Source organism: Abramis brama (genome assembly GCF_963993115.1).
Source record: "Abramis brama genome assembly, chromosome: 2".
NCBI classification, from domain to species: Eukaryota; Metazoa; Chordata; class Actinopteri; order Cypriniformes; family Leuciscidae; genus Abramis; species Abramis brama.
The window spans coordinates 58,500,558-58,518,130 of NC_139964.1; the positions used below are offsets into that span (position 1 = coordinate 58,500,558).

A 17,573-nucleotide genomic window follows, 5' to 3' on the forward strand; every position below is an offset into this window, starting at 1 on the left:
ATCCCGTTTGAAGTTCCAGTAGTGTCAGTTACTTTTCAAATGTTCTATGGTCAGATGAAACAGATGGCAGCAAACACTTAAGATGGGTTTGGTGCACACAGGGATAAAAAAGTACCCCATGTGTAAAATGAAATACTCTGCTGTATCTTTAATGCTGTGGGCCTAAATTTCTGCCAGAAGTCCTGGACATCTTGTTCAGATACATGGCATCACGGATTCGATCAAATACCAACAGATAAAAAATCTAAACCTGACAGCCTGTTCTAGAAATCTTATAACGGAGAACAGGATGAGAGATTCTGTATGGAGGAATGGTCTCTGATCTCTTGTCAGGTGTTCTCCAAACTCATCAGGCATTATAGGAGAAAACTCAGAGCTGTTATCTTGGAAAAAAGAGGCTGCAAAAAGTATTTAATAAAAAAGCAAACAATTGTTCCCAACGTGTTTTGGAGAAAAACATTTATTTCATAATGTGATTTCCCCCTCACTTTCAATTATTTTACTTCAATGAAAGGTTAGATTTTTGCACATTTTTTACATAAAATATCAAAAGGATTAAAAATGCAGATTTATTTTTTACAGCCATATTTGATCATATTTACCAAGGGGGCAAACACTTTTTCACACCACTGTATGTATGTATGTATGTATGTATGTATGTATGTATGTATGTATATACAGTGAGGAAAATAAGTATTTGAACACCCTGCTATTTTGCAAGTTCTCCCACTTGGAAATCATGGAGGGGTCTGAAATTGTCATCGTAGGTGCATGTCCACTGTGAGAGACATAATCTAAAAAAAAAAATCCAGAAATCACAATGTATGATTTTTTAACTATTTATTTGTATGATACAGCTGCAAATAAGTATTTGAACACCTGTCTATCAGCTAGAATTCTGACCCTCAAATACCTGTTAGTCTGCCTTTAAAATGTCCACCTCCACTCCATTTATTATCCTAAATTAGATGCACCTGTTTGAGGTCGTTAAATGCATAAAGACACCTGTCCACCCCATACAATCAGTAAGAATCCAACTACTAACATGGCCAAGACCAAAGAGCTGTCCAAAGACTCTAGAGACAAAATTGTACACCTCCACAAGGCTGGAAAGGGCTACGGGGAAATTGCCAAGCAGCTTGGTGAAAAAAGGTCCACTGTTGGAGCAATCATTAGAAAATGGAAGAAGCTAAACATGACTGTCAATCTCCCTCGGACTGGGGCTCCATGCAAGATCTCACCTCGTGGGGTCTCAATGATCCTAAGAAAGGTGAGAAATCAGCCCAGAACTACACGGGAGGAGCTGGTCAATGACCTGAAAAGAGCTGGGACCACCGTTTCCAAGGTTACTGTTGGTAATATATTAAGACGTCATGGTTTGAAATCATGCATGGCACGGAAGGTTCCCCTGCTTAAACCAGCACATGTCAAGGCCCGTCTTAAGTTTGCCAATGACCATTTGGATGATCCAGAGGAGTCATGGGAGAAAGTCATGTGGTCAGATGAGACCAAAATAGAACTTTTTGGTCATAATTCCACTAAACGTGTTTGGAGGAAGAAGAATGATGAGTACCATCCCAAGAACACCATCCCTACTGTGAAGCATGGCGGTAGCATCATGCTTTGGGGGTGTTTTTCTGCACATGGGACAGGGCGACTGCACTGTATTAAGGAGAGGATGACCGGGGCCATGTATTGTGAGATTTTGGGGAACAACCTCCTTCCCTCAGTTAGAGCATTGAAGATGGGTCGAGGCTGGGTCTTCCAACATGACAATGACCCTGAAGCACACAGCCAGGATAACCAAGGAGTGGCTCTGTAAGAAGCATATCAAGGTTCTGGCGTGGCCTAGCCAGTCTCCAGACCTAAACCCAATAGAGAATCTTTGGAGGGAGCTCAAACTCCGTGTTTCTCAGCGACAGCCCAGAAACCTGACTGATTTAGAGAAGATCTGTGTGGAGGAGTGGGCCAAAATCTCTCCTGCAGTGTGTGCAAACCTGGTGAAAAACTACAGGAAAACGTTTGACCTCTGTAATTGCAAACAAAGGCTACTGTACCAAATATTAACATTGATTTTCTCAGGTGTTCAAATACTTATTTGCAGCTGTATCATACAAATAAATAGTTAAAAAATCAAATTTAAAAAAAATTTTTTTAGATTATGTCTCTCACAGTGGACATGCACCTACGATGACAATTTCAGACCCCTCCATGATTTCCAAGTGGGAGAACTTGCAAAATAGCAGGGTGTTCAAATACTTATTTTCCTCACTGTATATATATATATATATATATATATATATATATATATATATATATATATATATATATGTATACAGTGGTGGTCAAAATTGATGGCACCCCTGATAAATCTGATAAAAAATGGCTGTAAAAAATAAATCTGCATTGTTTATCCTTTTGATCTTTCATTCAAAAAATTCACAAACATTTCACAAGATCCAGTCGTGTCTGACCACTGAATATGCTGGAGTTTATTTTTGGAGGAGCGAGGAGGATTTTTCTTGAAACCCTCCCAAACAACATGTGGTTGTGTAAGGGTTGTTTGATTTTTTTTTTTAGGCTTTCTGACCCCCAAGACTCAACTAATCTCTGCAATTCTCCATCTGTGATCCTTGGAGAGTCTTTGGCCACTCAAACTTTCCTCCTCACCATCCATTAAGACAATATAGACACACGTCCTCTTCCAGGAGGATTCATAACATCTTTAGTTGAAAATGGGGATTTTCAATTCTTCAGATATTTTCTTACAGCCACTTTCTATTTTGTGATGCTCAACAATCTTTTGATGCACATCAGAACTATATTCTTTGGTTTTACACATTGTGATGGATGAGCAAGGGAATCTCTGGGAAGAGAGGGAAGTCATAGCTGGACAATTTCATGTTCCTAGTCACCCTGGTGTGCTAAAAAAGGTAAATATTAATGGGAATATACTTCAGAGATATTTTTTTCATAAAAAATTCTAGGGGTGCCAACAATTATGGCCAGCGTTTTTTGAAGAAAAACATTTATTTCATATAATATATATATATATATATGCAATAGTTATAACTAATTTTTTCATTTTTTGAGCATAGACGTGAAAATTAAACTTCAAACTTAAACCGTCATATATATTAAATGCTTTTGAGCTAAGACTTAAGTTTGGTCTCTTTTTAAAAATACCATTTAAATTTTTTATATGATATATATATTTTCCAAAACATTTACTCTAAAACTGTGAGAAAAATCAAAGCCATAAATCTAAACAAGTAAGCTTTCGGTAAGAATTTGTTTGTGCGCAATAACATTTCCAATAGATAAAATTCGTCTTCCATTTAATTCCAATACGGTCATTTTTGACCTCGAACTAGTGTGGCTATTTTTTTCAGGACCATTTAACCTTTTTGAATCATGTCCAGATGGATTTGTTTGGTGTGTGTTCACACAACAAGTGCAAAAACCTTTACTAAGTTTCGTACCATTCTAATAAAGTTAAAAAAAACACTAAAAAAACCATGACGTTACTTCGTGAGAGCAGGCATAGACAACAATACATAGTTTTATTTAAGTTTTCTATTGTGTGTTATGATCCTCACTCAAGAGTAAAAAGCATTTGAGGAACACTACTACAGGGAACACTGTCTACACGTCAATCAAATTCATTTTATTATAAGTGGTTATAGAAAGAGACTATTAGTATAATAAAAAAGAGAGATATTGCTAATTGTGGAAAATGAAATACAACATGAAAGATGTTTTCTCTCATCAAACAAAAAATATAAAATCTATAAATAATTTCATAAATATGATGGAGCGGTGCCAATACACAGAGCTTGGATTTTGTGCTGCTTTCAGGTGACCAATAAAGGTACATTCATACTGACTTTGCAAAATGAATTTGCATTAATTTTCAATGTGAGTTGGTGATTTGAAGCGACAAATATGGACCAACAATGCACTTCCATTGGTATTCGCCGCATAGCGGAGCTCACATGATTCTACAGTCAAATGCGCATACTAGAAACCACAGTACAGTGACTTAACGACAAATTAACCAGTTGTTCAACATTTAAAGAGAGAAGAACATTTCAAAATTACAGCATATCCCAAAAACACACAGTAAAAACATGCTTCTATGCAACGTGCGTGAGGACTACCACTATAGTGAGAACTGAAGTGAGAACTCTCAAACTGGCCCGGAGAAGGCAAAACCACAGCTACAGTCAGTCAAGTTGGAAGTTTGATGCACTTGGTGTGTACCAAACACAGCATAATGGCAGCATTTAAGGTCAAACTGTTTACAGCAAGAAGATTATATCAGCCGAGGACATTGTGATAAACTGAGCGCCATTTTCATCTTTACTGCTTCCATCAACACAAGTAGGTGATTTTTCCCTACTAATGTTATGGCAGGTAGTTTACACATTTATTAAACGCTCTGGTAAACAGAGTGGTGTGGTACCTTCGAGTTTCCAGATCTGGGGCTTTGAAATAAAGCATTCTGAATTGAATAATTTTCTTTAGATGACCCTGTGGGTTACCTGTAAAAGGAACAGAAATGGAGGGAGGATATATGGGATGAGATGGGGTGTGATGTGATGTACAGTGTACTGGTGCAGGTCCCAGGCCATAGAGGGCTCTCCCGCGGCTGCTACACGTTTGTCCGACATTTAGGAAAGATGGGCCCTCCTTCAAGCCTTCTCTTTCTTACTGCACACACAAACAAAAAAGGGTCGATCACTTTTGAGGTCATAAAAAAAGGTGACATACTTAGGAATTATACTTTCATTATAACAACCTACAAAGGGTTCAATAATAAAGATTTTATGTTCTGCTTTGTTTTTACTTTTACTTGCCCTGTCAGAATTTCCACTAGCCCAGCGTCATTTCTTTAAATTCTTAATGTTTTTTTTTATAAATAAAATAATTTAAAAACATTTAATAAATGTAATTTTTTTTCTAAACATTAAAAATAAAATAATGTACTATAATAACTGCCATTTAAAACCATACTGTAACTGCATTAATGCTATGAATTCATACATGCATTTTTTGCTGGAAAACTTTTCTTCCAAGACTATTAAAGGACATTCTTATAATTTCTCATAAAAACTTTATATAAGACATTGGGAAATCCTTATTGCATTTGTAGATACCACAGACAGAAACTGGAAATTGCAATTAAAGGAATAGTTCACTCAATTATAAGAGTCATTTGTATGGCTTCAAAAGACTTGAAATATAGCGCAGGTCAAATGGGATCAAAAGCTCCAGTCCCCAATCACTTTTATTAAATTCTCCTTTAAAAAAAAGCCATATGCATTTGGAAAAATAATCATAATTTGGGGAGAACTATTCCTTAAAGAAAAAGCTCTGCATGCACAGCAAGCCAGAGGCCATTTTCAATAATGTTTATGTAGATGTGGCATCAGAATACTCTCTCTATGCAGAAGAAAGTAAAGACTAAACCTGAAAACCTGAAGACAAGCCATCTGACAGTCGGACAAACAGCACAACACAACAGCACAGACGAACAAAACGACCAAGAAACAACCAGATAATGAAACAGACAGGTTTTGAATTCACTTTGACGGAGGGAAATGCAGTAGTGGAGATGCTGAAGCGGCAGAAGGGAGCTTGAGGAAAAGTATAAAAGTTCATAACGATCCAGAGACTTGAGGTATTGCGAAAAGGCGAATAAGAGCAAAAAGACAGCAGGTAGTGCCCAGAGGGAGAGAAGGAGGGCAAGACTCTGTTTACTTGGGTTTTGATGTGAACTTGAACTTTTTACAGAAGGCTCTTTCCAGCTCAGGGACCGACAGAGTGAATGTGATCGCGCCATCTGCGTCCGACCGAACTACACGTGCTGTAAATACATACATGGCATGAACACACCAATACTTACACTACCATTCAAAAGATTCGGGCCAGTAAGACGATTTTTTAAAGACATTAATACTTTAAGGAAGGCTGCATTAAAGTGATAAAAAGTGACATTTTTATTTCAAATAAATGCTGTTCTTTTTTCTATTCATCAAAGAATCCAGAATTTTTTTTTTATCATGGTTTCCACAAAAATATTAAGCAGCACAATGGTTTTCAACATTAATAATAATATGACATGTCAACTTTGCCATCAGTTGTAATAAGATTTCACAATATTGCCGTTTGTACTGCATGTTTAACCAAATAAATGTAGCTTCGGTAAGCATAAGAGACTTCTTTCAAAAAAAAGAATTTTTTTTTTAACTGGATTGTACCCATTTCAGCACATCCAGCACACAAACACACATGCGTACACACACACACACACAAAACAACAATCAATGACAGCATCAGAGCGTGTATTTCTTACCAAGGTCATTGTTGCTCATCATGGCATTAGATCCACGCAAGCGTGGGCCCTGCTGGGTGAAATGGTATCCGAATTTCAACAGAGTAGTGTTCTTCTCCAAAATGTTAGCTATCTCCATCTCAACCTTATTACCCAAAGGCTGGCTCTGTATCACACATACACAGATGATATACATGTAAGATATAAATACAGAATATAATGCAATAACTCTATTAATCCAGTTCTACCACTTGGCTTCATTTGCCCCTCCATCCCCATTACCTTCAGACTGAACCCCTGACCTCATCGATAACGGCTCAGACCTGTGTATGTGTGTGTGAGCGTACCTGGTTGTCAATCTTTAGCTCCTGCAGTGTAGTGTTGCCCTTTAAGGATTCCACGAGTGCCAGAATTCCAGCTCCAGTAATGAAGTTTGACTCCACGTTTAGACTCTTCAGAGTGGTGTTCACTTTCAGCATGTCTGCTAGTGCCTGAGAACCAAACAACATTACACGTTTAATATCGACACTACCGTTCGAAAGTTTGGGCTCAGTAAGATTTTTTTATGGTGTTTGAAAGAAGTCTTTTATGCTCACCAAGACTGCATTTATTTGATCTAAAATATAGTAAAAACTGTAAAATTGTGAAATATTATTACAATGGGGTTTTTTCTATTTTAATATATTTTAAAATGTAATTTAATCCTGTGATGACAAAGCTGAATTTAGCATCCTTCGGAAATATTCCTTCATTCTAATATACTGATTTGGTGCTCAGGTAACATTTCTTATTATTAGCACATTTAAAAATGGTTGTGCCGCTTAATATTTTTGAGAATTTTTATTTTATTATAATTTTTTTTAATATATTATATATATATATATATATATATATATATATATATATATATATATATATATATATACACACACATATATATATATATATATACATACACACATATAAAAAACTGAATTCTTTGCTGAATAAAAATTAAATGTGTGTGTATACCGTATGTATGTATGTATGTATGTATGTATGTATGTATATGTATATGTGTATATATATATATTAGAAAATTCGAAACTTTGAGAATGAGCATGCTTCTTTAACTCACAAAGGCTACAGGATCGTTACTTCTGGTGCCAACGATGCTCAGGCGCTCCACAACACTGTTCCCTTTAAGAGCTTCAGCATACGCTTTCAAAGTTGGGATTGGAATATTCTACATATCACCAGAAAGAAAAAGAAAAACATAACACATAACAGGGCAAACCATCAAAACGACAGGATAGCAGACACATAAAAACACACTATTTAACAGAAAGTATAAATAAAAGAGTGAAAGTGGCACCTTGATGTTATTTAGGTTGACCTCAATAAGATCTGGATCATTGCTTTTGATTCTCTGTAGTGTTTCCTCTACATCTGTGTCATTGGGCTGTTCATCTGGCACTGGCTTATACTGAGTGCACTGGATTACACCTGTGTTTATAATACAACTCTGAATTACAACAAATCATGTGGTTCAGTGGCAGATATAACACAATACTATATCACACGGCACACACCTATTTAATGTGATCCCAAGCCACATTACAGATGTATGGGTTTGCATTACATTTATTTACATTTTACATATATGTATTTGGCAGACACTTTTATCCAAACTGACAATGCATTCAAGATTCAAATTGTGTTCTACTGTTCTTACTATTTTCTCTCTACCTGAAGAGAAGCTGGTTAAAATTATTCGCGAAAATGTCCTTTAAAAAATGAAAGGTCGAGCATAATTTGTTTGTAGATGCCACATGGTTTGATATTTTGCATTTGACATTCAGGCATGTTTAAAGGTGCAGTGTAAAAAAACGTTTGCAATTTTTACAGAAAGAAATACTGTAAAAACGCTACAGTAAAACATTTTAATTGGTTGACTACGTTACCTTTCCATATACGGAGAAAAACTGTAAATGGTTTAACATTACACATTACATACACTGCATAGATATTTTACTTCTTATTTTTGTAATCAGTAATGTACATTAGTGATATTTTATGTCATTTAGTTCATGTTTATTGCATTATATTAGCGTCAAGTGTGTTACCCTGATGGTGATTAGTCTTTGTACGTATGACCCTGTGCACTGTCTATGCGAGCATCGACCATGTTTTAAGAACAGGCCACTTACGATGAACTGATTCATATGGCTTTCTATTGTGCCACCTGTATTATTGTGGTGGTTATTGATACATTTTAAGGTAAAAAGGCAGATTTTGGTAGTTAAAGTAGTTAAGTTAACATTATATCACTTAATGGTTATAAGTTGTATACAGGCATCCCTGTAAAACTGGAAACATTTTCAAATATTTTTTTTATGGTGAATTACTGTCAACCACAGCTGCCAGTTTTTTTAATTTAACAGGATTTCTTTTTATTACAGTGTGCCTTAAGTTTCCAAGCACTTTCAACTTAACTTTATCCAATATACTATAATATATAACTTGTACTAATATATATAATATGTAACTTGTATTTTACAGAATACAATGCAAACACTTGATTGATCACAAACAATCAATCAGACAAATATAAAGCTTCAAACCAGACAAAACCATTACAGGATAGGTGCTGTATTCACTTACTGTTCAAACCCTGTTTGTTGACGATAGTACTGCTGGCCAGTGCTTCATAATACTGCTGGTTGCTCATCAGTGTGTGCATGCCCAAGATGGCTGCAGCAAGAGAAAAAGATTTTTAAATTTATATATATGATCCTCTGAGTGAAACAGGCAGTGTTTGCTATTTACGACTTGTTCATGTAAATCATATGTTAATCATGTTTTTCAAGGTATCAACTGAAAATCATTCACATTTACCTGACGAAAATATCTCAAGCAGAACAGTAATGGCATCAAATTAACTAGACCAGGCCAAAAAAAAATCAAATAAAATGAAAAAGGATCGCAAAACATCTAAACAGCAAGTCAAGAGGAAAGTACAATTTAAGAGTCGGGAATGTATGCTGCATCTGACAGTTGACCGTGGGCCAAAGACAACTGAACTAACCTCATTCCCATATGAAGCTGTAACCGGTCTGTACACATAAGATGTTCAGACTGTCAAGCCAACTCCTTAAATCCTGCTGTTTTTGAAACATGATCCCAAAGGGGGGAAAAAAACAATTGACCTCATTTTTAGGGAAACCACTCCATCATGTTAAATGGGAGTAGGGTAGCTGACAGTGGAGGGTTTTTTTTTTTTTTTTTTTTGCCAGCAGAAAAACTTTGTTCCCCTTTTTTGGTAGCCAAGTGTCCTTAGTGCACAAGGATGAGTCATTGTTAAGAACTCAAACTTGCATACGCAGTTTCAGGAACTAACACATGCATGCTTCACGTAAAGGACTAATTCACTTAAAAAATAAAAATGAATCATTTACCCTGTTGTTCTAAATCTGTATGATTTTGTTTCTTCATGAAACACAAAACAAGAAATTTTGAAGAATGTTCATGCTGCCCTTTCCTGTACCAGCTGAAGTATACAGTGGAGAAGGAAAGGAAAGGAAAGGAAAGGAAAGGAAAGGAAAGGAAAGGAAAGGAAAGGAAAGGAAAGGAAAGGAAAGGAAAGGAAAGGAAAGGAAAGGAAAGGAAAGGAAAGGAAAGGAAAGGTAAATATGGAACATCATGACTACTACAAGATAACAGTTTTCATTTTTGGTTACAGCAACCTTGAAATAACACTTAAATCACCATGCAGATAACATAATATGCTGAACATCCCATGCAAATATTCAGCTAATGTATAAGAAACATTCTGGAAATGTTAGAGCAGCACACGATGTTGCAGATTAACCTACTGGAGTGATCCGTGGCTTAGAAACGGTGGAGCAGGGGAGAGGACAGAGAGAATTAGGAATGAAGATGTGAAAATGGAGTGGAGAGGACTAAAGGACAGACCAGACAGAGGCACATCGTGAGATAGACACACACAGAGGAGGTTCAAATTAGTCAGTGAAATTACAGATGGATTGACTCATTTGAATATGAATTAATATTGAAATTAGTGAACTGAATTTAATTATTCCTTAATAAAGATTAAGTGAGGTTACAAAATAACAGTAAAAACTGGATTCTTTCAAATCCATTAGGGATTATGTGCATACCTATATAAAGTCCGAATTATATATTTATTTTAAAAATACAATTTTATAATTACATTTATAAAATGGTGTCTTGGATTCAAAAAAGCATAGTCTACTACATACAGGAATTAAATTGATAACATTACACTGTACCTGCTATATCGCACAATTCTGCATCAGTTGCACTAGATAGCGCCTCTTCTAGTTCAGGCTCCAGAGTGACATCTTCAAGGATAGGGTCCACTTTTGTCTTTGGCTCCCACACTTTTCCTACACACACACATATACACAAACAGAGAGTGAGTGGAAAATGCCTTCATGTCCTACATGTGCCGTCATTTCAAAATCATGATTTTGCCCCCAAAAAACTAATTTCAAAATGTCAGTATACTTTTAAATAAAGAAGACAATACCTTCAGTGAAAAACAAGTTTGATGCATAAATGAGACGGAGACATGGAAAAAAAAAATTGAAGAGAGATTGGAAGTAAATGAAGACAAATAAAAAGTAAATACCACTTGTGAGCAATGTAACTGTGTATCATTTCGGTAACACTTTACAATAAGGTTCCTTTATTAAACATTAGTAAATGTATTAACTAACATGAACTAACAATGAGCAATACATTTACTACTGTTTTTGTTCATCTTTGTTAATGTTAGTTAATGAAAATAAAGCTGTTCATTGTTTGTTCATGTTAGTTCACAGTGCATTAACTAATGTTAACAAGATTTTAATAAAGTATTAGTAAATGTTGAAATTAACATTAACAAAGATGAACAAATGCTGTATAAGTGCAGTTCATTATTAGTTAATGTTAACTAATGTAGTTAACTAATGAACCTTATTGTAAAGTGTTACCATCATTTCTAGCTGTAATTTCATCATGTTATGCAAAACGAGTAAAATACAAACTGTGTACGGTATGAATCTTTAATTTAGATTCATACAAGTGATGTGACATTTTTATTAGTTGAACAAAGTAGTTTGTTGTTTATTTAAAATGTCATTTCACTACAAAATGTCAAACACAAAGCTGGAAAAGTCAGTCTAAAGGCAATGTTTATAACTTTCAGGTTAAAGAGAGAGAAAAAAAATGACAAAACTTCTGTGATGTACAGTACATGTCACACACTGTTGGACATTATTAATGGACAAATGACAAACTAATGAAAGTATAAAAAGAGTTTTATAAAAGTTCTAAATGCAAGTCGCTTCTGACCTCTTTTTTCGCCAGTGTAGGGAACAAGATCATCTCGGTCTGGATGTTCTTTGGCTTGTTTCTCCAGGTGAGCTAGAAGGTCATCTCTCTGGAACGTTCCGGTCGGAGATTTCTTAGTCTGATCCCTCTGTCTATATCCTGCTGGCAACAGTGCGTTCTGAAAACAATACAATTCATAAAACATTACTTTTGTTATCAAACTTTCATAAAAAGCACACAGAATGTAAGATAGCATATTAGAATAAAAGATGAATTTGCCATATCTTAAAATGTCATGGATTCTAATACCATCACTTTACCAAAGTACAGTCACAGGAGCCAGTTTCCATCAATTTCCATCTTTTGCAACTATTTGATACAGGTTTTATTAGATGAAGGGTGTGCACCTAACCCAGGTTTTCTAACTTTCAGCCACATACTGAAAAGGCAAACTCCATCACCGCCTGAATAGTGAGCAATGATAACATTCTTTTAAGTCAGGGCCTATCAGCCCATATCCACAAAAAAGGGCCGCAGAGCTAAAGGGGGGGGATGTCAACGTATCTGCATGTTAAATGTGATAGAATCCAGAACACACGGCATTTCAAAGAGAACTCAGAGAGAACAGAACTTTATATGGCACCTCAGTATTGTTTATTCTTAGCGCAGGTAAAATTGAGCAAATGGAGACAAATTAATTCTAAAGTGACATTTAAAATCATTAAAGTAGAGATTTCCACTGCTAAATTTATAGCACAATTTAGTGTTTCGGGAAAAGGCTCGGCTTTGGTGGAGAATGTTTATTTTTGTTACATGTGAACGGATTAACTTTTGTTCCAGCACCAGTATTTATGGTAAACTTCTGCACCTCTGGCTGAACATCTCAGTAAGGGAGAAGAAATTCTCTTTCCCCTCTTCTCTGTTGCTGAACATTTATCCTACGTCTGTGTCTAAATCTGTCAAGAAGTGCTTAGATGCTGGAGTGAAACCAGATTCCTGAAGAGAAAATAAAAAAAACTGTGGTCTGAGTGAGAAAAAGAACACTATATCAACAGAGAGAACCACAGCCTTACGACAGTGGATTCCCTTAAAAACACTAGTGCAATACAATACAGCACACACAAACCACTATAAAACAGCACACACAAACCACTGTAAAACAACACACACAAACCACTGTAAAATAACACACACAAACCACTGTAAAACAGCACACACGAACCACTGTAAAACAGCACACACGAACCACTGTAAAACAGCACACACGAACCACTGTAAAACAGCACACACGAACCACTGTAAAACAACACACACGAACCACTGTAAAACAACACACACGAACCACTGTAAAACACACACGAACCACTGTAAAACAACACACACGAACCACTGTAAAACACACACGAACCACTGTAAAACAACACACACAAACCACTGTAAAACAGCACACACGAACCACTGTAAAACAACACACACGAACCACTGTAAAACAGCACACACGAACCACTGTAAAACAGCACACACGAACCACTGTAAAACAGCACACACGAACCACTGTAAAACAACACACACGAACCACTGTAAAACAACACACACGAACCACTGTAAAACACACACGAACCACTGTAAAACAACACACACGAACCACTGTAAAACACACACGAACCACTGTAAAACAGCACACACAAACCACTGTAAAACAGCACACACGAACCACTGTAAAACAGCACACACGAACCACTGTAAAACAGCACACACGAACCACTGTAAAACACACACGAACCACTGTAAAACAGCACACACAAACCACTGTAAAACAGCACACACGAACCACTGTAAAACAGCACACACGAACCACTGTAAAACAACACACACGAACCACTGTAAAACACACACGAACCACTGTAAAACAGCACACACGAACCACTGTAAAACACACACGAACCACTGTAAAACAACACACACGAACCACTGTAAAACAGCACACACGAACCACTGTAAAACACACACGAACCACTGTAAAACAGCACACACGAACCACTGTAAAACAGCACACACGAACCACTGTAAAACAGCACACACGAACCACTGTAAAACACACACGAACCACTGTAAAACAGCACACACGAACCACTGTAAAACAGCACACACGAACCACTGTAAAACACACACGAACCACTGTAAAACAGCACACACGAACCACTGTAAAACAGCACACACGAACCACTGTAAAACAGCACACACGAACCACTGTAAAACACACACGAACCACTGTAAAACAGCACACACGAACCACTGTAAAACACACACGAACCACTGTAAAACAGCACACACGAACTACTGTAAAACAACACACACGAACCACTGTAAAACAGCACACACGAACCACTGTAAAACACACACGAACCACTGTAAAACAGCACACACGAACCACTGTAAAACAGCACACACGAACCACTGTAAAACACACACGAACCACTGTAAAACACACACGAACCACTGTAAAACAACACACACGAACCACTGTAAAACAACACACACGAACCACTGTAAAACAACACACACGAACCACTGTAAAACAACACACACGAACCACTGTAAAACAGCACACACGAACCACTGTAAAACAGCACACACGAACCACTGTAAAACAGCACACACGAACCACTGTAAAACAGCACACACGAACCACTGTAAAACAGCACACACGAACCACTGTAAAACAGCACACACGAACCACTGTAAAACAGCACACACGAACCACTGTAAAACAACACACACGAACCACTGTAAAACAGCACACACGAACCACTGTAAAACAGCACACACGAACCACTGTAAAACAGCACACACGAACCACTGTAAAACAACACACACGAACCACTGTAAAACACACACGAACCACTGTAAAACAACACACACGAACCACTGTAAAACACACACGAACCACTGTAAAACAACACACACGAACCACTGTAAAACAACACACACGAACCACTGTAAAACAGCACACACGAACCACTGTAAAACAGCACACACGAACCACTGTAAAACAGCACACACGAACCACTGTAAAACACACACGAACCACTGTAAAACAGCACACACGAACCACTGTAAAACAACACACACGAACCACTGTAAAACAACACACACGAACCACTGTAAAACAGCACACACGAACCACTGTAAAACAGCACACACGAACCACTGTAAAACAGCACACACGAACCACTGTAAAACAGCACACACGAACCACTGTAAAACAACACACACGAACCACTGTAAAACACACACGAACCACTGTAAAACAACACACACGAACCACTGTAAAACAACACACACGAACCACTGTAAAACAACACACACGAACCACTGTAAAACAACACACACGAACCACTGTAAAACAACACCGTCCTGTCAAACTAACTCCACCATGATAGTCTAAACTCAGAAATGTCAAAGTCCAGACAATTTTTTTTTTTAAATAAAAATAATAGATAGATAGATAGATAGATAGAAACAACACAGTCCAGTCAAACATACACCATTACACAAACAAACAAGTCGAACAAACACCAAGAAATAAAGTCCAGACAAACATACCAGACTAGGTATCAATACAATGCACTCAAACAAACACCATTATGTGTGACAGAAAATAGTCTAGCCAAACAAACATGAATATGAATGAAACAACACAGTCCAGACAAACAAAAACACAAAAATAAAGTTTGCTTCTTAAACAAAAAATGGCACTGAAAAACAATCTTCAACACCAAATAAAACAAAAATGGGATACAACACAGTCAAGGGCGTAGATTTGGTTTGAACATTGGGGGGGTTGAAGTTTGGGTATGCCTCCTGATGCCTCCTTTTCATGTGGTCATGGTATAAATATTGGGGGGGTTGTAATGCATAGATTTAAATATTGGGGGGGGGGGGGGGGGGGGGGGGGGTTATCTCCCCCCCAACCCCCCCACAAATTGCCCCTGAGCACAGTCCAGTCAAACAAATACCATTACACACACACACACACACACACACACAAAACAGTCCAGCCAAAAAAATAACACCAGGAAACAACACAGTCCAGTCAAACTAATCAGACTAGGTAGCAAAAGTCCGGTCAAACAAACTCCCTTATACATAAAAAAAAAAAACCAGTCCAGACAATCAATCACCTCTAGGAAACAACACAATCAAGACAAGTAGTCCAGACAAACAAACCAGACTAGAAAACAACAATCCCGTCACACAGCTTAATAGTTTTCAGTGCCAAAGCACTACTTAGTGAAAATACAAAAATTACAGAAGACAGGATTTGTTATAAAATAAGTCTATCAACCTTTCATGATGCAAAGTATTCAGAGGCAACTAAACTATGTGAGCACATTTATGAACTGTGTGTGAATTCGTGCAGCTTTTAAGGTCGAATGTGAGATGTTTCACCTTATTTTAAGTGCACTTACATCAGGATCAAGCTCTTCAAGTTCATCCTCAAGTCTCCTGAGCTCCTCTTCACTGAGCTTCTGCAAGAGCTCATCCTCATCCACATCCCGGTACTTCTCCATCTCTTTACGGAACATGATGAATAAGATAAAAGAGAAGAAGAGGACAGAAGAAAAGAAAAAAGAGAGAGGCAGGAACAGTTGAGCCCCCCAACCACAGGACCTTGGTGAAGACAAGAGAGAAAGATCCATAATTAGGCCTATTCTAAATTCAAAGTTTATGATTTTCTGCAGTATTTAAGTGGATTATTCTAGACAAATTCAAATCATATGGGTTATGGAGCGCACAGGTGTACTTCATATTAACTGAGGACACGCTATGCTAACATTGGACAACTAGAAAAAGCACATATTTTGTCTTAACTTTGGACAGTATCTGATCTGCTTTTTAAAACTTAAACGTTTGAATGTCTCTGTGCAAAATGTTTTACTTATGCTTGCTTTTTTTAAATGCATGCTAATTTTATTTAATATATATATATATATATATATATATATATATATATATATATATATATATATATATATATATATATATATATATATACATTATGATCTTAAACAACAGATAAATTGAGTTTATAATAATAATATATCTTATGAGGGGAAAAAACCGAGTAAAACTGAAGACTGGCCTCTGCTCTTTGGACCATCTCCATTGTCCTTGGTAAATCCAATAGACAAGGACATTGACCAGCAAACTCCATCACGGTATAATGCAAATTTATTATTAACATACCGCCTCTAGTTTAGGTTTCAAGAATCAATAAACTAGTTATTATATACACACTTCAGTCTTCCAGACAGCTCCTCAAACAAATTGTTTTCCACTTCAGTAAATAAAACTACAATTAGTGATCTCTGAATAAAGTTGTGTTGGTTCAGATACGTAACTTTGACATTTGAACCGCAAGCTTAATCATTAATAAAAAAATAATCATCTTCGAGCTTCATCTGTCCTGTTAAATGCGTATTTGTATGTTTCATGGCTCTATGCAATGATGAAAACAAAGCGTTAGTGCCGGAGAGTCTATCATTCTCACTTACTTCAGACAGCGCTTATCCCACACTATATATAGCGCATGTGACAGCTGAATACTTTGACCAGATATGGTTTCTTTTCGGAGCCGCTATTTCACACAAATGTGCTGCTGCCTCAAGCAATGATTTCTCAAATCCAAGGTTCATAGAAGAACAACGCCTGACACGGCGGAGAAAGTCCAAATATTAAAAGTAGTCGCTGCTCGAGCCCTCTTTCAAAAAGTCCAGTAGTCGGTGGCGATCAAAGAGTTTCCACAAACCCGGAGATATTCGCCCCGCCCACCGCGTAGACCTGCCAATCACTGACGCCATTCATCCAGCCCACCAATGAAGCTCCAGAGACA

At 37.0% G+C, this 17,573-nt stretch overlaps 1 protein-coding gene across 2 annotated transcripts; it reads right to left on the bottom strand.

Moving 5' to 3' along the window:
* Positions 1–3,090: 3,090 nt before the first annotated feature.
* On the bottom strand, positions 3,091–17,515 carry tmod1 (tropomodulin 1). Of its 2 annotated transcripts, XM_084107274.1 has the most exons (11): positions 17,236–17,515; positions 16,150–16,351; positions 11,699–11,855; positions 10,630–10,746; positions 8,981–9,070; positions 7,692–7,822; positions 7,455–7,562; positions 6,685–6,828; positions 6,359–6,503; positions 5,764–5,869; positions 3,091–4,713 (listed from the first exon to the last, which is right to left on the bottom strand). In XM_084107274.1, exons 2-11 carry the CDS (start codon positions 16,264–16,266, stop codon positions 4,695–4,697), a joined length of 1,134 nt encoding a protein of 377 aa, XP_083963400.1. In that variant the 5' UTR covers positions 16,267–16,351; positions 17,236–17,515; the 3' UTR covers positions 3,091–4,694. The 2 variants fall into 2 exon arrangements, with proteins under 2 accessions (XP_083963400.1, XP_083963401.1); XM_084107275.1 differs by lacking the exon at positions 5,764–5,869.
* Between the last annotated feature and the right edge of the window lie 58 nt (positions 17,516–17,573).

Coding starts and splice junctions, on each gene's coding strand:
- tmod1 (XM_084107274.1), bottom strand. CDS start 16,266: ATGTTCCGTAAAGAGATGGAGAAGTACCGGGATGTGGATGAGGATGAG. Junction 9,071..10,629: donor AGAATTGTGCGATATAGCAG/GTACAGTGTAAT, acceptor CTCTTGCTGCAG/CCATCTTGGGCATGCACACA. Junction 6,504..6,684: donor AGCTAAAGATTGACAACCAG/GTACGCTCACAC, acceptor TGTGTGATACAG/AGCCAGCCTTTGGGTAATAA.